Below are 24,193 nucleotides of genomic sequence, written 5' to 3' on the forward strand. Positions count from 1 at the left end.
ATCTGTAAAAAGAAAACTCCAAATAGCTTGCTGCTTCATATGAACAAGAAGTCATTGTTTCTTGTTAATTTTATGGCAGACCAACATTTCACATAATCACATAAGGCAGTTTATAGCACTTATTTGCCCAGTTAGACATAAACCATTTTAATGCCCACCTATTGTACACACATAAAATCCCAAACCATAACAGCAATATTACCATCCTCTCTTCTTCCCACAAAAATTCCCAAAAATAAAAAATTTTCTCCCACGTTAAAAATTCACTATTAATGATCATCCTTAAGGATCAAGGTTTAATATTAATTTCAATATAGCTTAAATCAAACCACAGTTTTCCTGACAAATATACCTAAATAGAATAGATAATCAGAGGCAACTCTAAATGTCACTATACTCTTTCCTTCCATTACCTGTCAATCTTCCTCACTTTCTTTTACCATAAAACCTAGATAACAAAAGTGGCTGGTGTGTCACTCAGTGATCAAGCACATGTTTAGCATGCACAAGGTTTCAACTCCCATCCCATGCCTGACAGAAAAAAAGAAAGAAAGAAAGAGAGAGAGAGAAAGAGAGAAAGAAGAAGAGGGAGAGAAAGACCAATAAAGATATGGAGGAGACTAATGCTTTAAGATTTTCTATAAAATCAGTTATCTTAAAATAATCTTTATTTTGAAGAATACCATAACACAGACATACAAATTTAAACATGACATGTAGAACAGTAATGAGTCAAATTACATACCTGTGAAGTCACAGTCTCACACTACTGGAAAGATGTAAATAGCTATAACTACGGGGAGTACAACAATAACATATGTATGTATTTTTGTGTCCAAATACTTAGATGAAAATTGATGCAAATCTATATAAGATGAATAATCCAAAAAAGTTTTTAACTCTTTTTGCTTTACCATTTATGGCACAAGTAATATCTATACAAAGCACCACAGGACAAGCTACCTTTCCACATGCCACAGCGTAAGACTTTTTTATCCTGAGTTCCTGTACCTCTCTAGATTCAGGAAAACATTGGTGATAAAGATGATTTCTACAGAGAAAGGTATTGTGTTCTTCCCAAGAGCTTCCTGTTTTAGTGATGAAAATATCAATATATAATCAGGGAAATCTATATTTTATATATATATATAGTCTCTATATGATGTAATTGTTCATAATTCTTTAAAACTATGGCAGTAAACAGGAAAGACCTAAGACATTCACCTGAAATCTCTTGTGTTTGAGATGTCTGAAGCAATTCAGAGCTAACCCCCAAAATCGTTCTGTAAAACCAAAGCCATTCCTGAATCACAGGGAGAAGTCTAATACTCCAGAGACAACCAGAAAACCCTCCTCAAAGGATAAAGACCCTAAAGACAAGCAACACAGCAAACCTAAAAGAATCAGGCCCAAGGGAGTCAAACAAACTTACTATGTTTTAGTAGAAGGCAGCAAGAAGCCACTGAATTTGGGGACTGAAAACTAGTTCTACAGCTTAACCGCTAACCTTGGACATAACAATTAGTCTCTCTGAATATCAATTTTCGCATCTATGAATTAGGCAAAAGGAGACTCAATAGCATTTTTCATAGACCGCTAGTATGACCAATGAACATCAAAGACAACAATGCACTTGGGCCCCAATGGAGACTGACTGGTAGAATGTTTGCCTAGCGTGCAGGAAGCCTTTGCTTCTATCCCCAGCACCACAAGAAACAACAGCACACTCAATATGATTTTGTAAACAATAAGGTTGTTCTTAGCAAACAGACTTTTAGAGTCTTTTTTAAGTATTGAAGATAAAAGCCAATTTGAGATAAAATTATAAAGTCATCCTTTTTTTTAACCCAGAATAAGCACCTATTCAACAGTAGCATCTATAGATCTGCCCTCTGTCCCCCTCAGCCTGGTCCTGAGGATTGAACCTGGGACTTTGCACTTGCCTGGCAAGCATCCTGCCATTGAGCTAAACCTCTAGCCCTTTTTGTCTTATTTTGAGATGAGCTCTTACTAAATTGCCCAGGTTAGCCTTAAACTTGAGATCCTCCCGCTTCGCTCTCTGGAGTAGACAGGATTACAGGTGTGTACCACCATGCCTGGTGCTGCTTCAGTTTTTGATGAGGCAGAAATGAGAAAATTTTGGCTTTCTAGTTTTACTTATGATGTAATGTTATTATAATATTACATACTAGTTAAAGCTGGGGTTATTTTGTTTTTGGTTGGTTGTTTGTGGTACTAGGGATGGAACCCAAAGCCTTCACACTAAGCTGTCCCAAATCTATTTTATTTTTAGACACAGTCTTGCTAAATCATTAAATTCTCCAGACTGGGTTTGAATTTGTAATCCTTCTGCCTCAGTTTTCTAACATTATGGATTACAGGAGTAATGTGTAATCCATGGCTAGCTATTTGTATTTTTACTCATTAAAGAATCTAGCCACTATCCTGCAAAAGTATACATCAAAGCCAAGTGTGTTGGTCCATGCCTGTATTCCCCACACTCTGGGAGGCTGAGACAGATGGGTCGTAAACTGGAGTCCAGCCTGGGCAACTCAGACACTTAGCAAAACCCTATCTCAAAATAAAAAAGTAAAAAAAAATGGAGAGGATGGATGTAGATTCTGGGTTAAATCCCCAGGACTCCAAAAAAGAAAAGACATAAATGACTTGTCCTGTTTATCTTAGTAGGTCATTAGTTATTAAGAACAAACCTTATTTAGTTTTAGTCCCGAGTAGAATGTTCTGATGCACACGTATCCACAAATTGTTCCTCACTTCTGTTTTGCTACCAAAAAGTTTGCCATTTTCTTCCTGTCCTCAAGCAGAGACTCAAACAGTCAAAGCAAACCATTTCATTATAACATGAAAACAACAAGCCTTGGGGCTAATGTAAAAGGTTTTTTCAATATCGGTATCTAACTTTGAGAATTTGAGGGAAGTAGAAATACAAGGTATTGATTTATGCTATAATGTGGTCTTATGTTGTGGCATGTTCCTGGTGGCAATATTTTAAAATTACAAATGACACAATATTAGAGTGAAAAATAGTCTAGAAGTCTTCCATTCAAAGACAAATCAATTGTTTCTTCCCAATAACTTACTAGAAAGAAATAGCTACTTAGAAACCCTAAAGGATGCTTTAAATAATAGTCAGAAAAATAATATAAAAATTTTAAGCAAAAGCAGAACATTTAAAAGTTTTTTAAAGACAATTGCCTTCTCTTTAAAGATAGACACTATATAAAATGAGAAGACATCACTATAACTCATCATGTAGATATGTAAATTCTCTGGCAGATATAAATCCATCTTTGTCTTCATCTTCTTTATCAAAAATATCCTCCACCAAAACATCATGATGACTTTCATTCACTATGGCACCATGCTTTTCAAACTCCTTCTTTAAATACATTTTAACCTATAAAATAATGGATTTCATTAGTAATTTTGATTCATAAGATAATCACACTAAGCCCATCAATATTATAGAAATGGACTAGTAGTTCACTTAACTATCTATAATAACTACTAAGCAACTACTTTGATATATATCTAAGGATAGTAGAAGAATTATAAGAAAATATTTCCCTTAAAAACTGTTGCTATCTTGCTATAGTAGACACAGAAAATATTGCCCAGTGGCAAAGATAAAGCTTATATCATACTTATAATTCTTATGACAAATATAAGGTTCTTATTATGTCAAAAATATACCATGAAAACATTCCATATACTTTTTATGTTTGCTTGCTTAAGCTGGAAAACTTGCTTATTTAAGCTAGAAATCAACATATAGTAATAATAATAATCATAATAAAATTAATATAATAATATTAACCCACTGTTCACAACAGACTTATAAATATTTAAATTGTACATTAATATCCTATGACTCCAAGTTATATTTATTATTCTCACTGCTCTATATGATTATTAAATTGCACACACAGCAGTCACTTTGTGTAACATTTAGTCTGAGGTCCTACACTCACATGATAATTCAGAGTAGTTAATACCAGACTGCCCTAAAACCTGACTATATTCCTCATTCAGAATACCTGCAGTAAATCTGTAAATCTACCCTAAGACAAAAATTAAACTAGGGTACACCTATATCTTATAAACATTTCAAAGCAGAGTAAATATTAACATTAAAATTTTTAAAAATTTCAACTTTATTATAGTGTCTTACTCAAGTAAGTTTTCAAAATCCCTGGTTTACTGAATTAACTGAAAATAACTTAATGTGTAAGTACTGTATTGTCTCGCTAGTGTAAGAAACTGAAAGAGTAAATAAGATCCAAAAGTTACAATAGATATAGTAAAAGGGGAAGAAATTCTCAAAGGGAAATTATGTTGTTCAATCAATTTTGCATGCCTGTATCTGGTAACTTGAACAATGATTTTAAAGATAACAATATGCAGTGTAACAGCCATTGTTAAATTCCTATCCTCTCGGTTTGAAATCCTGTATCACTATTGTTTGTTGTTGTTGTCGTTGCCATTTGCTTTTGTTGTTGTTGGGTTTCGTTTGTTTGTTTGCTTCTTGATTTTTCTGTACTTTTTCTCTTTAAAATTAAGAAAAGAAAATAATGTAGAATTCATTATTAAAATCCACAGTGGTTCAAAATAGCTTTAGAACTAATACAACTTTTTAAATACTCCACATGTATTTTTCTTAAGGCTAGGCTAACACATACCACGGCAAGACACCAAAACTATTGAATAAAACATACTTTTAAGTCAGCAAGGACTCTTGATTCATATCGCTGAAATTACCAATGTCATTACCAAAATCTTTCAGGATTTTTAACATTTTATATCATAAATACAGTTTTACTGTTTAACTTATAGAGGGAAAAACACCTGTATGTCTTTGTTTTTGGTCCCTCAATGAGCAAGATTATTTTAAACAAAGTATGGTATATGTTTCCTGGCTTAATAAAAAGCTACAATTTCTATTTTTCAAACTAAGAAATATACTAATCAAAAGCTAATAATTTTGAAAAGTTGTTATGTCCTTTTTGAAACTTTCCAAGTTTTTCTAATCAAGGTATTTAAATCATTTATTACTATAATCAAATTAAGTAGAGAAAAACACATTTCTCAAAATTAAAAAAATCACAAGCTAGATAAAAACAACCTATTCATTTTCATTTGTGTTCCACTGAAAACATTACTGAAATCTGCCCAGTGATTTATTTTGATGTGGTCTACTATGGAATTCTTTAAAAGTTTTGTTCTTGTGGTTTGTTATTATTGTTTGCTTTATTTTTTATTTCTTTGATTTTTTTAGTGTTGGGGATTGAGCCTAGGTCCTCAAGCATGCCAAACATGTTCTCCACATCTGATATACAATCCCAGTCCCAGAATGTCGTAAGATGGGCTGTAGCTAGAGTTCTGACCTCCATTTAAACCCTGCTCCCTTTTACGGTTTGGAAGTACTGTTAGTTGCAGCATCTTACTAAGAACCATCCAGTTACCACTGTAGATCAGATGTGGGGTGTCCTCCAAAGACCTCATGGGTACAGAAGGAGTCTTCGGGAAAGTGGCTGGATCATGGCAGCTGCTGTACTCATCAGTACATTCATTCGCGCATGACTTCAGAGCTGTTTGGTGGTGGGGTCTGGTTGGAGGTGGGTCACTGGACCTGGAAGGATGTATCTCTCCCAACCTCCATTCCTGCCTCTTCCTTTCTCTCTCTGCTCCCTCGCCTCCTTTGTGTGACACCTTTCTTACTCCAGACCTTTCCACCATGCTGTTCCTGTCTTGGAGCCAGGTGACCATGCAATAACTCAGCTATCTGAAACTGGCTGCCAAAAAATCTCTCCTCCTTTAAGTTTTAGCTCTTAGGCATCACATTTCACTGATAGTAAGGTGACTAAGACACCACCTCTTTTCTCTCATTAAGTTCTTCTACTTCTTGCACAACTCCTAATACTAAATCTTAGAAGCAGATATTTATCAACAGATGAGCCAATAAAGAAAATGTGCTATGTATATGCAATGGGATGCCACTCTGCCCTAGAGAAGGAAAAATTTGGGTCATTACCTTGGTCATTTCACTTAACATTACCTTAACATGGTAATGTTAAGTGAAATAAATCAGACACAGAATTTTAAATACTACATGGCTTCTCTTACATGAAAAACCCAAAGTGTAAATAATTTAAAGAGCAAAATAAAAGATACACAATAGGAAACTGGGAGATACATCTTTTGCAAATGGGATGAAAGAAGTTGGAGGGGAACATGAAATAAAAAGAATTAAGATTTGTTATATGCAAGTATCACCTACCCACAATAAATATAATCATGTTAATACAAATATACTAAAAATTTCCTCCACTGCTCTTATGATTTTTAAATCACCTTGATTATTTCTCAAGTATTCTCCATATCCATAAGAAACTCAGCAAATCACTGCCTGGCATCTTCCTGCTGTACAACACAGGCTATATGTAGACCAACAAAAGTTATAGTGGGCTAGGATTCATTCTATAGTGTCACTCAGTGTCCTCCATGCAAGAGGAGACAGTATATCTTCCGGGCCCATGTCTTGCGTGTACTGGAACAAAGTTCTATTAGGATGATTAATAGTTAAGAACAATCCACAGGGCTAGAAGATGGAATTCTTAGAGGATTCAACCAATAAGAAAATTCCTTTGAAAAGATGTATAAAAATCTGATTTTTAAAATATGTCTGGGTACTGAACCTAAAACCATTACACTGAGCTCCTCCCCCAGGACACTTTTATTTTTTATTTTGCTCATGGTATTGCTAAGTGGCAAAATCATCCAGGCTGGACTTGAAATTGTTAAGCCTCCTGCTTTAGCCTCACACAGTGCTGTGTTTATAGGCATGTATTACCATACCTGGTGAAAATCTGACTTTTAATACAGAAGTAGAACTAGAAATCAATCTTGTGTTTGAGACTTTTCCAGTTACAAGTGTGCACCACACACCCAACCCGAATGGTGCTTTTTTTTTTTTTTTTTTTTTTTTCACATCTTGGATTTTATTACTCCTTAGTGCTTATTACTTTCTTTGGGGGGGGGGAAGAATACAGTCAAATATGGCAAAACAAAGCTGTCAGTCAATACCAAGGATAGACATAGCACATGATGTAGAACAGAGTACAAGTTTATCAACAATGGTTATCAACGTTGTCCCTTGTTTCCTTAAAAAGAATTGTCTATCTTATTAGATATTATAAAGTTGGACAAAACAGTAGAGAACAAGACCAATAAAACTTAGGCATTGTAAACATTACAGGACTTCCAAAGAAGACAATAGTGAAACCAGAATGGGTATCTTAGTGAATCTTATTGTCTTCAAAGTAGTTGCCTATGTCTTCAAACTTGATACTATCATATAGAATGGAACAGAGTCTAATCAGTCAAAACAAGATCGTTGGAGTACTACAGGACTTCAAAACAAGTTAATAGGAAATCGAAAAGAGTTACTATTTATATATCCTAATTTTTTTGAATTTTTTTCTTTAATTAAGACAAACATAAGAAATGACTAAATAATTTTTTTTGAAACAATAAGGGGGAGATTGAGATAAAACAGGACATAACAATATAACAATAGAGGTCACAGCATGACTGTTTCAACAACCTAGTAGTTCACCACCTTATAACCTGACTTAATAGTAGTTACCATAGTGTCTTTTTCCTTGAAATATTTGGATAAAACTTCATATACTCTAGCTTCAAATATTTTCATATCAAGAAGCCCAGAATAAAGCCTTTCTAATTAATGAGTGAAAACTTTATAAGGCTTCAAGGCCACCTAATGGGGAATCATGATTACCACATATTTTTATATATTTGAATCATTATTTACATTAGGGAAACTATTCGGTATTCACACATGCGAGATTGATTTATTTCACTAATGAGTATGGTCTCAAGCTGCGCCCATTTATTGATAAATATCTCAATGTGATCCTTCTTTATAGCTGAATAATACTCCATTGTATAGAAATACCACAACTTTTTTATCCATTCCTCAGTTGATGGGCACTTGGGTTGTTTCCAAGATCTGGCGATTACAAATTGTGCTGCTATAAACATAGGTGCACATATATCACTGTGGTATGATGCTTTCAGTTCTTCTGGGAATATGCCTAGAAGTGGAATAGCTGGAATAAATGGGATTTCCAGTCCCAACTTTTTGAGAAATCTCCAGACAGATCTCCACAAAGGCTGTACCAGTCTACACTCCCACCAGCAGTGCAGGAGAGTTCCTTTTTCCCCACAGCCTCTCCAGCATTTGTTGTCGGTTTTCTTGATCCTGGCCATTCTTTCAGGAGTGAGATGGTATCTCAGTGTGGTTTTAATTTGCATTTCTCTAATGACCAATGATGATGAGCATTTTTTCATGTATTTATTTGCCATTTGCATTTCTTCATCTGAGAATTGCATATTCATCTCAGATGCCCATTTTTGGATTGGATCTTTGAATTTCGGAGGTCTGAGTTTCTTTAATTCTTTATATGTTTTAGACAAGAGGCCCTTGTCTGAGAGAGAGTTCACTAAAATCTTTTCCCAGTTTGTGGGTTTTCTTTTCACTATGCTGGAGATTTCTTTTGACATGCAGAAACTTTTTAATAAGAAGTGGTCCCAGTTATTGATTCTGGGAAGTATTTCCCATGCGGTTTGAGTCCTGTTCATGAATTCTTTACCTACTCCTATGTCTCCAAGGTTTCTACCTATTTTGTCTTCCAATAGATTTAGTGTTTCTGTTTTAATATTCAGATCTTTGACCCATTTAGATTTTAATTTAGTACATGGTGATAGACATGGGTCTAGCTTTAGTTTTCGGCAAATGGAGAGCCAGTTTTTCCAGCACCATTTATTAAAGAGACTGTTGTTCTTCCAGTGAACCTGCTTGGCTCCTTTATCAAAAATAAGGTGGTTGAGTGTGTTCGTAGTTGTGGTTGTATCTTCTAATCTATTCCACTGATCTTCAGCTCTGTTTTGATTCCAATACCATGTTGATTTTACTACTGTTGCTTTGTAGTATAACTTCAAGTCAGGGATTGTGATGCCTCCTGCTTTGTCTTTGCTGCTTAGAATTGCCTTTGCGATTCTAGGTCTCTTCTGGTTCCAGATGAAATTTAGGAGTGATTTCTCTAGATCTATAAGGTATGTTGATGGTATTTCTATTGGGATTGCATTGAATCTGTATAACAGTTTTGGGAGAATGGCCATTTTCACAATGTTTGTTCTTCCGATCCATGAGCAAGGGATGTCTTTCCATTTTCTGAGATCATCTTCAATTTCCTTTTTCAGTGTATTATAATTTTCACTGTATAAGTCTTTCACTTCTTTCGTAAGAGTAATTCCTAAATATTTCATTTTTTTGCTTGCTAATGTGAATAGTCCAGTTTCTCTTATTTCCCTCTCTGTAATTTTGTTGTTCGTGTATAGGAATGCTATTGATTTCTGAGTATTGATTTTGTATCCAGCCACATTACTGAATTTATTTATTGTATCTAAGAGTATTTCAATGGAGTTTAGGGGGTCTTCTATGTAGAGTATCATGTCATCTGCAAACAATGATAATTTAACTTCTTCTTTTCCTATCTTTACCCCTTTTATTTCTCTTTCTTGCCTAATTGCTCTGGCTAGTACTTCCAGTACTATATTAAATAGGAGTGGTGATAAAGGACATCCTTGTCTTGTACCCGATTTTAAAGTAAAGGCTTTCAATTTTTGGCCATTTAGTATGATGCTGGCTGTTGGTTTGTCATAAATGGCCTTTATTATATTGAGGTAAAGACCATTTATTCCAATTTTCTGTAAAGTTCTTACCATGAATAAGTGTTGGACCTTATCGAAGGCTTTTTCTGCATCTATAGAGATGATCATGTGATTCTTATTTTTGGCTTTATTGATATGGTGGATTACATTTATTGATTTGCGTATGTTGAACCATCCTTGCATTCCTGGGATGAATCCCACTTGGTCATGGTGTATAATCTTCTTGATGATTTGCTGGATCCTATTTGCCAATATTTTATTGAGGATTTTTGCATCTGTGTTCATTAGGGAGATCGGTCTATAGTTCTCTTTTATAGTTGGGTCTTTCTCAGGTTTTGGTACTAGAGTAATATTTGCTTCCAGGAATGACTTAGGAAGGATTGCTTCCCTTTCAATTTCATTGAATAGTTTGAGGAGTGTCAGCATTAGGTCTTCTTTATATTTCTTGTAGAATTCTGCAGTGAATCCATCTGGGCCTGGGCTCTTCTTGGTGGGCAAGGACCCAATTACATTCTCAATTTCATTAGCAGAGATTGGGTTATTGAACAGTTTTATATCCTCTTGATCTAGCTTTGGTACTTCATATGCTTCTAAGAATCTGTCTATTTCTTCTGTGTTATCAAACTTTTGAGAGTAGAGGTTTTCGAAATAGGTGTTGATGATCCTCTGTATTTCTATTGGGTCTGTAGTGATTTCTCCTTTTTCATTTCTTATTGCATGAATTTGAGCTTTTTCTTTCCTTTTTTTAATAAGGTTGGCTAGGGGCTTATCGATTTTATTTATTCTTTCAAAGAACCAACTCTTTGATTCGTTGATTCTTTGGATTGTTTTCTTAGTCTCTATTGCATTGATTTCTGCTCTGATTTTTATAATTTCCTCTCTTTTGGCTTTGGGCTTGACTTGCTCTTCTTTTTCTAGCTGTTTGAGGTGTAGCATCAAGTTATTTATTTGTATTCGTTCTGCTTTCCTGATGTGGGAACTCAGTGCAATAAATTTTCCTCTCAGAACGGCTTTCATTGCATCCCACAGATTCCGGTAAGTTGTATCTGCATTTTCATTTTCTTTTAGGTATTGTTTAATTTCTTCTTTAATTTCTTCTGTGACCCACTGATTACTCAAGAGTGTGTTATTTAGTTTCCATGTGTTTGCGGAATTTTTGCAGTATCCTTTGTCATTAATTTCTAATTTCAGAGCGCTATGATCCGATAATATGCAAGGGATGATTTCAACTCTTTTGCATTTGCTTAAATATGTTCTGTGAGCTAATATATGGTCTATTTTAGAAAATGATCCATGTACTGCTGAGAAGAATGTGTATTCTGATGTTGTTGGGTGGAACATTTTGTATATGTCTATCAAACCCATTTGTTCACAGGTGTGATTCAGTTCTGTTATTTCTTTGCTCATTTTCTGTCTGGTTGATCTGTCCCTTGGTATCAGTGGTGTATTAAGGTCTCCTGTTACAATTGTGTTACTGATAATTTGAGTTTTCATTTCTGTTAATAATTGTTTTATATAACTGGGTGCTCTGGAGTTTGGTGCGTATATATTTAAGATAGTTATCTCTTCCTCTTGGAGTTTTCCCCTTACGAGTATGTAGTGACCTTCTTTGTCCTTTATGGTCATTGTTGGTTTAAAGTTCACGTTGTCTGCAAACAGAATGGCTACTCCTGCCTTTTTTTGGATTCCTGCTGCATGAAGAATTGTTTTCCATCCTTTGACTTTCAGTCTGTGAGTATCTTTCTGGGTTAGATGGGTTTCCTGTAAACAGCATATGGTTGGATTTTGTTTCTTGATCCATTCTGCTAGTCTGTTTCTTTTGATTGGTGCATTGAGACCATTTACATTAATGGTTATTACTGTTAAATGCTGGTTAATTGTAGGAATGTTATCTCTCTGCTGTTGCATCTTTATCTTTCGGTTCTGTTTAATTATTTGCTTTGCTTAGTGGTTTTTTCCTTTGTGTATCTAAACTGTCTTTCAATATTTTTTGCAGGGTTGGTTTGGTGTTCATGAAGTTCTTCAGCTGTTCTTTGTCATGGAAGCATCGTATTGCACCATCTATTTTGAATGATAGTTTTGCAGAATATATCAGTCTTGGTTGGAAATCATTTTGCTTTAGGATCTGGAATACTTCACTCCATGCTCTTCTTGACTTTATAGTTTGTGCTGAGAAGTCTGCTGTGATTCTGATAGGTTTTCCTTTATAAGTGATTTGTCTTTTCTCTCTGACAGCTTTTAATAATCTATTCTTGTGTTGGATTTCTGGGATGGTGATTATTATATGTCTGGGTGTAGTTTTATTTTGGTTATGACTGTTTGGAGTTCTATATGCTTCACTGATCCTGATGTCAGTTTCTGATCTCATGCTTGGGAAATTTTCAGCTATTACTTCTCTAAATATCCTCCTGACATCCTTCATGTTGTCTCCCTCTCTTTCATTAATCCCTATCATTCTTATGTTATTCTTCTTTGCATCGTCTTGCAGTTGTTGAATTGTTGTTTCCTGGTTCCTTGTTATTTTCAAAAGATCTTTCCTTTCCTGTTCACTAGCTGCAATCCTGTCTTCAAGGTCTGAAATTCTATCTTCACTTTCATTAAGGCGGTTTTTACAACTTTCAGTGGAGTTTTTTATTTCCTGTATATCTCTGTGCATCTGCATTATGTATTCTGTTTGTTTCTTATATTGCTCGTCTAGGGATTCTATCTTTTTGTTTAGTTCCTCCAATTTTTTATCTGTGTTTTCTTTAGATATATTTAGAATCTCTTTCATTTCTTTTATCAATTCTTCTTTTATCTGGGAGATTATTTCGAGTTTGAATTTCTTTAAAGCTTCCTGGAGTTGCTTGTCAATTTCAGTGGCTATTGTGTCCGATATATGAGGTGGATGGGATATATTTTCTTCTATATACATCGCTCCTAGGGTTTCTTGAGATGGGCTGGAGGTTTGAGGTTGTAATTTGGTCTTTCGTTTTGTCATTTTCCTATATTTCTGTGTTTCAAGTGTTATTTGAAAGCTTCCTCAGGATCTGTTGAAAATCTCCTTCTATGTTTGGAGCTACTGAGACTCTGGCGCCGCGCAACCCAAGCCATTAGGCCTACAGAACCAGTGGCCCTCCTCTGCCTGCTCAGAACTCCGCAGTTCCAGACAAGCTGGGCCTCAGGGACACTGTGCGCCCACCTGCCCCTTGGAAGCTCCACAGTTCTTCAATCGCAGCCGGGTTAGGGTACTCACCACAGGCCGCAGTGCTTCAGGAACCTGTGGACCCTCCCTGGTTGCAGAGATATCCAGAGTCCTCCAGACACGCAGAGAGGCCGGTGAGGGCACCCCAGATCTGCCCAGCTCCTCCTCTGCAGGCCTATGGCCAGGCGCGGCAGCTAAACAGGCTGGGCTAGGCTGGTAGTGTGGGCCAGCCCACCTATGGGGAGCTCAGCAGGTCTCCAAGTGAAGCCGGGAATGGGGAGGCTGATGTGGAAGCCTCAAACCCACCTCTCTCCTTCACTGCACCTGGAAGCCTGAGGGAACTCCAGCAGTCTGGGCGCAGATATCCAGAGTCCTCCAGACACGCAGAGAGGCCAGTGAGGGCACCCCAGATCTGCCCAGCTCCTCCTCTGCAGACCAATGGCCAGGCGCGGCAGCTAAACAGGCTGGGCTAGGCTGGTAGTGTGGGCCAGCCCACCTATGGGGAGCTCAGCAGGTCTCCAAGTGAAGCCGGGAATGGGGAGGCTGATGTGGAAGCCTCAAACCCACCTCTCCTCTTCACTGCACCTGGAAGCCTGAGGGAACTCCAGCAGTCTGGGTGCAGATATCCAGAGTCCTCCAGACACGCAGAGAGGCCGGTGAGGGCACCCCAGATCTGCCCAGCTCCTCCTCTGCAGGCCTATGGCCAGGCGCGGCAGCTAAACAGGCTGGGCTAGGCTGGTAGTGTGGGCCAGCCCACCTATGGGGAGCTCAGCAGGTCTCCAAGTGAAGCCGGGAATGGGGAGGCTGATGTGGAAGCCTCAAACCCACCTCTCTCCTTCACTGCACCTGGAAGCCTGAGGGAACTCCAGCAGTCTGGGCGCAGATATCCAGAGTCCTCCAGACACGCAGAGAGGCCAGTGAGGGCACCCCAGATCTGCCCAGCTCCTCCTCTGCAGACCTATGGCCAGGCGCGGCAGCTACACAGGCTGGGCTAGGCTGGTAGTGTGGGCCAGCCCACCTATGGGGAGCTCAGCAGGTCTCCAAGTGAAGCTGGGAATGGGGAGGCTGATGTGGAAGCCTCAAACCCACCTCTCTCCTTCACTGCACCTGGAAGCCTGAGGGAACTCCAGCAGTCTGGGCGCAGATATCCAGAGTCCTCCAGACACGCAGAGAGGCCAGTGAGGGCACCCCAGATCTGCCCAGCTCCTCCTCTGCAGACCTATGGCCAGGCGCGGCAGCTAAACAGGCTGGGCTAGGCTGGTAGTGTGGGCCAGCCCACCTATCGGGAGCTCAGCAGGTCTCCAAATGAAGCCGGGAATGGGGAGGCTGATGTGGAAGCCTCAAACCCACCTCTCTCCTTCACTGCACCTGGAAGCCTGAGGGAACTCCAGCAGTCTGGGCGCAGATATCCAGAGTCCTCCAGACACGCAGAGAGGCCAGTGAGGGCACCCCAGATCTGCCCAGCTCCTCCTCTGCAGACCGATGGCCAGGCGCGGCAGCTACACAGGCTGGGCTAGGCTGGTAGTGTGGCCCGAACGGTGCTTTTTAAGTATCAATATATTTCTCCCTGAAACAATGTTTCCTATGAAAAAATCAACTTTCACAGCATTAGGGTCTTAGTTACTTTCTCATTGTTGAGACAAAGTATCCAACACACACAAATTAAGGGAGGAAAGGTTTATTTAGCTCACAGTTTGTAGATTTTAGTTTATCATTAACTGGCTTCAAGGCAGGGTGGATGGCAGACAGGCAGTGCAGAGAAAAGTTCATGGCGGGTCAATAGGTAGCAAAGAAACAAGGAATGACCACATCTCTTTCCACCTCTTATATCTTATCTGGGCTACTTAGGGCAGGTAGTACTCAAACCGCTAATCAAATCCTACTACCCTTGAACCTAGCACTGTACCATTGGTCAATTCCAGCATCACACACTCTAGATCCAGATACCTCTGAAAAAGCCCCACCTATGACCGCATGAGGTTTTGAGGGGACATCTAAGCACAAGCCATAGCAATCAGTATTTCAAGAAAATTTCTATATAACATTTCCTTAAATAAAAATAAAGTGTCATTTAAATATATTTCTGAAACAGTGAGCTATCAAAGAACAAAAACCCATAGGTAGAAAGAAAGATTACCTCATATTTAGAGAGTCTCCAGTCATCATCGAGATCCATTTCTTGGAATGACTCATGGGATCTTGGTCCATTTCGAATCTCCAGGAGGTCAATGTTGAATATCAATGTGCTCTCTGGGGGGATTTTACCTGACATCAGGAGAAAGGTGGCACATTTTTATTTAAAAGTTGTTTGTTGTTATGTTTTTGTTTTGCAGTGCTAGAGACTGAACCCGTCTTCAGGCTTGTTAGGCAAGTACTCAACCACTGAGCTATACCTCCAGACCCCAAAGTTTTAATACAAAATCATGGTTCTGGTAAAAAGGCTATTGAATTAAAGAAAAAGAAACTTTCAGAGAATGTCATATACAGTGAAAACTATTTACATACTATATTTTATTTGTACAAATAAACTAAAGAAGGAATAATCTAAAACAATAAAGCAAAAAAGCCTTCTGTTTTTAGCTTAGTAATTACACATGTGTGTGCACACACACACATACACACACACAACACAGATGTATCCAATAGTCTGGATATTAAATTTCAAAAATAATTAAAGTATTACATATTATATGTCAAGAATGATTAAAGGGATTTAGCTAATTCAGAGTTAATTATATCAAGTGATTTACTAACTTCTGGGTCAGAAAGTCCTGTAACTTTTACCACTGGGCAGGCAGCAGCCTGTAATTGATTGATTCCTGGTGTCAGACTCTAGAATTGTAATTTAAATATGCCCATCTCTAAGCTTGTTTCCTCATCTGAAAGACACAGATGATAATATCTTGTACCTTAAGGGCCCACTGGGGGGCAAAAGAAAGAAAATCCTTGAAAAATATAATATTCAGCATTATGCTTAATAAATTTCAAGCTAGAAACATATGTTACTGAGATTATTTTCTTGTAGGCTTTAAAAATAATACTGGAAAGGTCAAACATTTCAAAAACTAGTCAACATCTTCTCTGGTATAGAACATGATATATATGCTTCAGGCATTTCATGGGAAGAGAGAAATTAAAATTAAAGTGTCTTTCACTTTCAAAATGAAAAGAGCTTTGTTAGAGTTCCAGGGTAGTGAAAATGTCATATACAGTGAAAATTATTTACATACTATGACAACCAACTAACCAAAAAAATCTTCCTGGAAAGTACAGAAAAAATGTTTTTCAAATTTGTTCCCTTATAATCATATGTAACTAAAAGTCTACATAAACATATGAAGTGTCACTGAGTCCTCCACTTCATCCCCTTCGTATTTCTGTGAAAGAGCATTTAAAAGGTTTAAAAGAAGAGCACTTACATTGTGAGCCAAAGCTTACCGTTCCAGATGGAGACAGAGAAGAGACATGCACTAGATGGGTGAGAAAACTGGTATCTTTCCAAGAAGGCATGCAAGCACGTACTAAAAGACTATAAAATCAGGGTTAAATATAAATTAGGAAAATTAGTCTCATGGCACTCAGTTTGAAGATGACTACATTATGAAGTAAATTTGAGTTAAATATAGTAAGGAGCTCGAGTAACAGACTAATATTACATATATAAATATTAAAGGCAAAGCGATGAAGATACAGGAAACCAAAATACTTTTAAGCCTAGATATTTCCTATATACTGGATTGTTTTCTCTAAAGAGGATTATAATTAAAATAAGAATTGAATTTAGTTAGTGAATATTAGCCTATTTATAAGATTTATATAGGCCGATCCATTTTCTTTTCCTTTTCCTCCTGAACTCAGGACCTTGTGCCTGCCAGGCAGGTGCTGCACCTCTGCACTCTAACCCCAGCTCTTCCTTTTCTTTTTGAGACAAGGTCTCGCTATGTAGATCAGGCTGGCCTTTAATTCACTATGTATGTAGTCCAGGCTGGCCTTGAACTTGCAGGAATCCCTTTGCCTCAACCTCCCAAATACTGAGATTATAGATGTGCATCACCATGGCTGGCGCTAGTTCCATTTTAGAAAATGTCAGGCTTCACATACAGTACTTGTTTTCTTTATAGGAACTGGGGCTACAAATCCTGACCCTTACTTCCTTTTGTAACCTAGGAATGAATCTTAGTTAGCTTGACCTCTGGATGCTGGCAAGTTCTTGTTGTTGTTTGTCTTATATCAGAGCAGGTCTCTGTCTGGTTCTGATGACCACTTTAAATATTTTTTATCATTATAAGTAATATGCTCACTCAACCAAATGTGGAAGATAGAACCAGAAATAAATATAACTCTCAGTACCAAAGTCCATTGTTAATATTTTTATTTCCTTGTGATTCACTTCCTATACATACAGTATATACTTTTTCTTACACTTATAGGTGTGCATCACAAGTATATACAGCAGCTTTATTTTCTACCTTTACAGTAGCTTTATTTTCTACCTTTACATTTTAGATATAGTTTTTTTAAAAAATCTTTGAAAATGTTCTTTCAAAAGGCTATTTTTGTATTAGCTCTTATCACGGTACACCTAACCTAATTCCAATTGTTTACTGTCAGAAACAATGGAGGGATGGGTATCCTGGTTTAGAGACCTTTGCCTTAATACATGGTTATTCCCTAAGCTTAGATTTCGATAAAACAACTAAAAAATGAATGTATATAAACATCTTCCTGTCTCTTGATAGAAATCACCAAAAGTCCTTTGGAAGGTCCCAAGAGTTCCCACTTATATGGTAGATGTTTTCTGGCTTGTGTCTGTTTTGTGATATAGGGAGAAGTAATTCATTTCAAGTCACTCTACTATTTTTAAATAAATTATTAAAACTTCACACATTTTAAAGTGAGAATTAAAAGAAACCCTGGTAAGTGGCTATCCTGGGAGCGATGTCATGGTTGCAAGCCACATATGTAAAACTGCCTTTAGGGTTTTAATAACCTGTATTTTAAATATTCAACTCATCAAGGTACTTATATTGAGTGGTCTTTTCTTTTGCATTAGTAAAACAAATTGGTGAGGAATGGTTTGAGAGGATGAAAATGTTAGTGCCGCTGAACTAACTGCATACTTAACAATGTTTCAACTGGTAAATATTATGTTGTGTGTGTTTTCACACAACTTTCAAAAATCTACCCTATTGTTGAACAGTGTTAATAGAGTTCAATGATCCAGAACTTTTATTTCATTGCTAGCCCAGTTGCCCTTTAGATCTTATGGCCTTACCTGGTTATTTCACTTAGTAATCAAGATATAACCATATTTCCTAAAGGAATACAAGTTTGTTCACTTCTAGGGTAAAAAATGAGTCTAACTTCTGTCTCCTAATCCAGAGAAGAACTCAGCTGCTTACAGTAAGACATGTATAAGTGTCATTACCTTTTCCTTCTTTCCCATAGGCCAGGGCAGGAGGAATGATGAGCTTTCTCTTCTCTCCTACACACATTTCTTTTAAGCCCCGGTCCCAGCCTTTGAGCGCCTCCAGGATGCCCAGAGTAAACCAAATTGGCTGACCATTGTTATGTTTGTGACTATAACAGAAAGAAAACACATTAGTACTTCTGTGTTTTGAGCTGCTGGGGATTGAACCCAGGGTCTCGCGTATGCTAGACAAGCACTCTACACATTAGAACTCTTCAGAGGCTTACTTTTAAAATTGCTGTGTTGCACTTTTTTCCGCCCATAACTTATTAAGTATTTTTAGGTTGGAAATTAATGAAAACAGCTATTCTTTCATTGTGCACTCACAGCTGCAAGTCAAAGCAATTCAACCAATTCATTCTTGAGGCAAATTTCATACTATTGAATCGGCTTCAGAAAGGCAGAATAAGAAAAATAATTCACAAGGAACATTTAGTGTGTACCATATGTTGTCCTAAATTTATCTCTTTTAAGTCTAACAATGGTTCTCTGATCAGTAGACATTTACTTTGTCCCTACCCTCTCTGCCTATACCAAAAGGTGTTCAAGTCTGTAGCATTTGCATGTCATCTACTATATACTTTAAAACATCTCTAGATTACTCACAACACCTAACATAATGTAAATGCTATATATAGTTGTTCAACCATATTGCTTAGGGAATAATAGCAAGGAAAAGTCATTACATGTCCAAAATAGACATAGTGCTTTTCAAATATTTTTGGTTCATGATTGGTTGTATCTGAAGATGCAGAAGTCCAATTATTGCCTTCTTGTGTAGATGAAGAAATGACAGTGTTTGCTAGCATTTGACCTTCCATATAAATCTTATTCCAGAGTTCAAAGTCTCAAAATGTACCTAGCACAAGTTAAAACAGATTTTTAAGTATAACACATAGCCCTATAGAGATACCCATAGAGCTTTTGATGAACCAGTAACAAAAAGGAATGTAAATATCTCATTAATAATTTTATATTGATCATATATTGAAATTATAATATTTTAGATATATTGATTATAATAAAATGCTTTAAGATTTAAAAAAACACAAAGTTCAAGGTCTCAACCACAAAGTTACACTCATCTAGGAGGAAAACAGAAAATGGCTGTAGCTCAGGGAGAAAATAATGGAAAATGACTGAGTTTGGGAAGGAGGATGACAGAGTAAAGAGAATTCACTGCCAATACATGAGGGTCCATATGGCCATGGACACAGAGACAGCAGCACAGCATCTTACATCAGCCTCCAAGCCTTCCTGTTGGTGGGTAGAAAGGGCTTCTCCTCACACCCAGGCTCAACTCTCTCCCCAGAGATCCAGTGGGGCTATGTAAGAAGGCTGGAGAAGGGATCCCTCAGTCTCTAGAGAGGAAGCGAATGGTCAAATTGTCCTGGCACTTGAGATAAAGAGAAGCCAGAACAAGAAAATCAATCTGACAACCTGTGGCGGGAGGGAGATGTGTGGGGGATGAGTAGTGTCTGAGTCTCAGTTAGCTTCCTTTTGGTGCAATAAGGAAAGTGTTCTATTCCAGAATATCTCATAGGCAAGAGCAAGGGGTCACTGTACCAATTTCATGGGTACCATGGTTAAAAAAATCTGATAAATGCTATTTCTTCTTTTCTTTCACTTTATCCCCGTGACCAAGGAAATAATAATACCAACCTTCAAAATTTAGGAAGTTTAGAAAATAATAAAGGAAGAAACTATTGCCCAGTTTGGCACATTTCCTCTGTGTATGTGTGTGTGTGTGTAAAAGGAACCCAGAGCCTTATACATGCCTTAGACAAGCACTCTACCAGTAAGCTGTATGCACAGTCCTTATTTTATTTTGAGATAATTTTTTTTAAGTTGCCCAGGCTGGCCTCAAATTTGCAGTCCTCCTGCCTTAGACTTTCAAGTATCTGAGGTGTGCACCATTACACAGTGCTCAGCTTTGGTACATTTCTTATTATGGCTAAGCACCACACAGATTATGGCTTTGAAAACAGCAAACATGCTGTATTTAGTTTTTATTTTGGTTTCTTTTCTTTCTTGCTTTTTTTCTTTCTTTCTTTTTTTTTTTTTTTTTTTTTTGAGATAGGCTCTTGACAAATGTTCAGGTTAGCCTCGAACTTATAGTGATCCTTCTGCCTCAGCTTCCCAAATGCTAGGATTTCAGGCATGCACCACCATGACAAGCTAGTAAGAATGCCTTACAGATTTATCATTTGATGCTACGTTTCCACGCAGTTCACAGCTAGCAGATTCTGACCATTTACAAGGAGGTGACATGACAACAGTTCCTTTATTAGATACTAGAACACTCAAGTTCACTGCCGAGCAGTATCTCATGGCTAACACCAAAGTCAGCACAGGGTTATGGTCTTGAGATCTAGAAGAAATTAGCCTAGGCCTAAAAGAGATTAGATTAAAAGTTATTGGGAAAAAAGGTTTCTTTTTTTGTTTTTGAGACAGAGTCAATTTTCATAGCCAAAGCTGGCTTTGAACTTGTGACTGTCTTCATCCCTCAGCCTTCTGAGTGCTGGAATGCCCCACCATGCCTGGCTTGCAACTGAAAATTTAAAATGTAATATCACAATATATATAATGACTACTGTGGACAAGAAAGGGTCCTTGAGAATTCCAGATCAAGCTATCTCTTTCAAACTTTTTACCAGAGTTAACGAAGTTCAGAGAGGAGTGCCATTCACTTCTTCTAAATCCTGCAAAAGACCAGATCTGAATGGCTGTAAAGGCAGTCTGTCAGAAACAGGATCTAGGATTGGGTGTAAAGATTCATGGCTCAGTTCATATTGTTCAATCTATCGAAAGTGCCCTCATCCATCTTTCAAAGCCTGTCTCAATTTTGACCTCCAGGAAGTTTTATTTCCCCTGAATCCCAGAGAATAACTGAGTCCCAGCTATCCCAGGCCAAACATCATTTTCTCCCTCACCCCTGTGAATGGTGCATGTTGGAGAACGAGAAGCAGTCTAGTGTTCTTCACATCTCCAGGACCTGACTTTAGGCCATTTAATATGAGTGTGGTAGATGGATAGATCATCATCTAATGAATGACTGATTATAAACCAACATAAAAGCCAAAGAGGAAGTGTTCACTAAATACTTTAAATGGAATGAATAGAAATAATGCCTAACTGGAAATCATTACACTTGTACCTTTTCCATCTTACAATTTCTTTGTTTAAAGAACAGAAATGATAGTATAATCCCCTGAAAATCCTTCGGGTAAAACTTCTTCAAGAAGTCTCTATGTAATACCCACCCTAGTGAATAAAGTCTGATTTTCTAGAAAAGAGCAAATGACCACAAAAATCACAGTTTTGTCCTTGACCAAAATGTCATGTCAGAACAAAAGTTAAATAGGTCAATATAACAGCATTCATATACCTTTTATTGAGAGGCAAATAACTGTATTTTGCTCTCGAAGTTGCTGTGAGAAGTTTTAAATAAACTGTACCAAACTGAAATGGAATTATTTTCCCCCAGGAATGGAATTTGAAATATGACAATTTTCTGAAGCTTTTGCAGTTAGTGCTCTCTGATACACCTAGATATTAATGTAAAACGTCAAAGATTCTAGTTCTAATGTTTTACAATAAAAATCTAACAACATTATCTGGACCACATGTTTCCAGTAAGTCCTTCAAAGGCCTGGCAACACACAATTGGCTTTAGAAAATTTTCTTTCCCCAAATATGAGTTAATTCAGGTTTCTCAAAAGACAAGTAAAACCAACTACACCCTATCTTTCCTCCAAGAGAGCTGGTGTAGGTGGGCAGGCTATTATTTTACCTGCAGTGGATAATTACTTACGTGGAGTGAAATAAGGAGCCATCTTTTTCTAAGTAGCCCTCATAGTGGACCAACATCAAATCCCCTCTTTTGGTCTTGCGATGGCAGATGAATGGCTTGTGGAGAACTTCAATTTTCACTTCTGGCTCGGGGATCAGAGCTCCACTCAAAGACATGATTAACAACGTTAAGATCGAGTTCCACAAGAAAAGCCTCATGTCACTGACGCTAGATAGAAGTCACTATAAAAACAGAGAAAAGGCCCCCGACTTTACAGTTAAAAATGCAGTTGTAGGCTTAAGTACAACGGCCTCTGGCAAACTCGGGACTCTCCCTCTTAGTAGACGTGGCACTTTTACTACCAACAACTTTCCCACACGTAGCAGACTCACAATAAAGAGTTAAATCCCAAACCGAAGTTGACTGGTTCTTATAAAGCGGCCGCTGGGCGGGGAAGAGGGGAGGCCGACTCTCATTGGCTGTAGGTCCTATCGCTCAGCACTTCTCCAGCGAATGATACTGCAACTGTGTAATTTACAGCCCTTTGAACCCCTCAGCCTAGGGGCTGGGAACCGTCCCGAGCGGTCCTAGAGCCTGGGAGATTAAAGAATTCCGCTAGCCGGGATTTAGGGAGAAGGGTGCAGCGCGAGCTAACCGGAAGCTCCGCCAGGAATCGTACTCCCAGCGGAACAAGGTTGTGAGAGTCAGGAAATGACATCGTAGAGATTTCAGGAAAGATTTATTTACTCTCCTTTATTTACCTGTTTACTGTCACAGTTGAAGCACCTTCCCTCACAAAGATTCCATAATCCAAGCCTCCTGATATTGCTTATGAATATACAATACAAAATGTGATGATTTACAAGATGCTTTAGAGTTCACAAAGCGCATTCCGGGAACACAAACCGCATTATGACACCAAGACGGGTTCTTTTATTCCATTTAGGAGGTAAGTACATTTAGGCTGGGAGCAGTTACATGGTCTGCTTAAGATACCTTGGCCCCAAAAGTATTGAGCTCTGTCTTCAAACCAGACCTGATTAATTTCACACCATGTAATGTTATGGCTGCTAACTTATCATATAGGTGACTTAAATGTAAAGGGTAAGGGGCTGGGGATTTAGCTCAGTGTCATAAGCGACTGGCTGACAAGCTCGAGGTTGTGAGTTCGACCCCCAGTATCGCAAAATAATAAATAAATAAGTAAAAAGGGACGTGCATATTTCCACTTTAAAGAGAAATACTAATTATGCTTTAAAATTACATAATCTCATCTTAAATTCTCCAGTTCAAGTTTCTCCTAGTTTCAAATGTAACACATGTTCAGTTTAGTTGATTTAGAGCAAAACTGGAAAGCGCCAAAATAGTATTTCCAGATAAAATGGTAAGGAGCCCAATTAAATAGTTGAATTTCCGGTAAGTAACCTCTAAATTGTTACGTACTTTTATTTATTAAATCTAGTAACCTTGCTGTAGGCAAAAAGAACCATCCACAAATAATCATTTTAACATTTTGGGATCTGAATCTGCGACATTATACTCGAAACAATCTGTATCCTATTGTACACTTTTTCTAAAGTTCCTTCCACTTATCCTATGATTAAACATTTTCCGGATCAAATATCCTTCAAGGCGTGCATTTTCACACCCCACCCCATAGGAATTCCCCTAGGAATCTTGTTAAAATGAACATTTTGAGTTGGAGTTCCGGATTTTGGTGCGATTCTGCCTTTGAGTGTGTGTGTGTGCATTTCTAACATGATTCTAGGTGAGATCAGTGCCTTCGATCCCAGGACCATGCTTCCAAGGAGCGAGGCCTTAAGATTTGCATAAAACCTATTTACACAGGGTTTAACATTGTATCCTGAAATTCCCACATCCTGAGAGAGAGGTCACTATGCCCTCTTGTTGGGTATCTCCAGTGCGTGGAATCAATTAGACAACCTTGAAATAAAGATGGCGTAATGTGTAG

The 24,193-nt window shown here is 37.7% G+C and overlaps 1 protein-coding gene across 1 annotated transcript; it reads right to left on the minus strand.

Annotated features, from left to right (window-relative positions):
- Nucleotides 1–646: 646 nt before the first annotated feature.
- Fkbp14 (FKBP prolyl isomerase 14) lies at nucleotides 647–22,633 on the minus strand. The gene is made up of 4 exons (XM_003467857.5): nucleotides 22,243–22,633; nucleotides 18,387–18,538; nucleotides 15,096–15,223; nucleotides 647–3,418 (listed from the first exon to the last, which is right to left on the minus strand). Exons 1-4 carry the CDS (start codon nucleotides 22,437–22,439, stop codon nucleotides 3,260–3,262), a joined length of 636 nt encoding a protein of 211 aa, XP_003467905.1. The 5' UTR covers nucleotides 22,440–22,633; the 3' UTR covers nucleotides 647–3,259.
- Nucleotides 22,634–24,193: the final 1,560 nt, after the last annotated feature.

The sequence above is a fragment of the Cavia porcellus genome, unplaced genomic scaffold (genome assembly GCF_034190915.1).
Source record: "Cavia porcellus strain 051 isolate PalLab524CR breed Dunkin Hartley unplaced genomic scaffold, mCavPor4.1 scaffold_2, whole genome shotgun sequence".
NCBI lineage: Eukaryota > Metazoa > Chordata > Mammalia > Rodentia > Caviidae > Cavia > Cavia porcellus.

Coding starts and splice junctions, on each gene's coding strand:
- Fkbp14 (XM_003467857.5), bottom strand. CDS start 22,439: ATGAGGCTTTTCTTGTGGAACTCGATCTTAACGTTGTTAATCATGTCT. Junction 18,539..22,242: donor GGCTCCTTATTTCACTCCAC/GTAAGTAATTAT, acceptor TTTCTGTTATAG/TCACAAACATAACAATGGTC. Junction 3,419..15,095: donor GGAGACTCTCTAAATATGAG/GTAATCTTTCTT, acceptor ATTATTTTATAG/GTTAAAATGTATTTAAAGAA.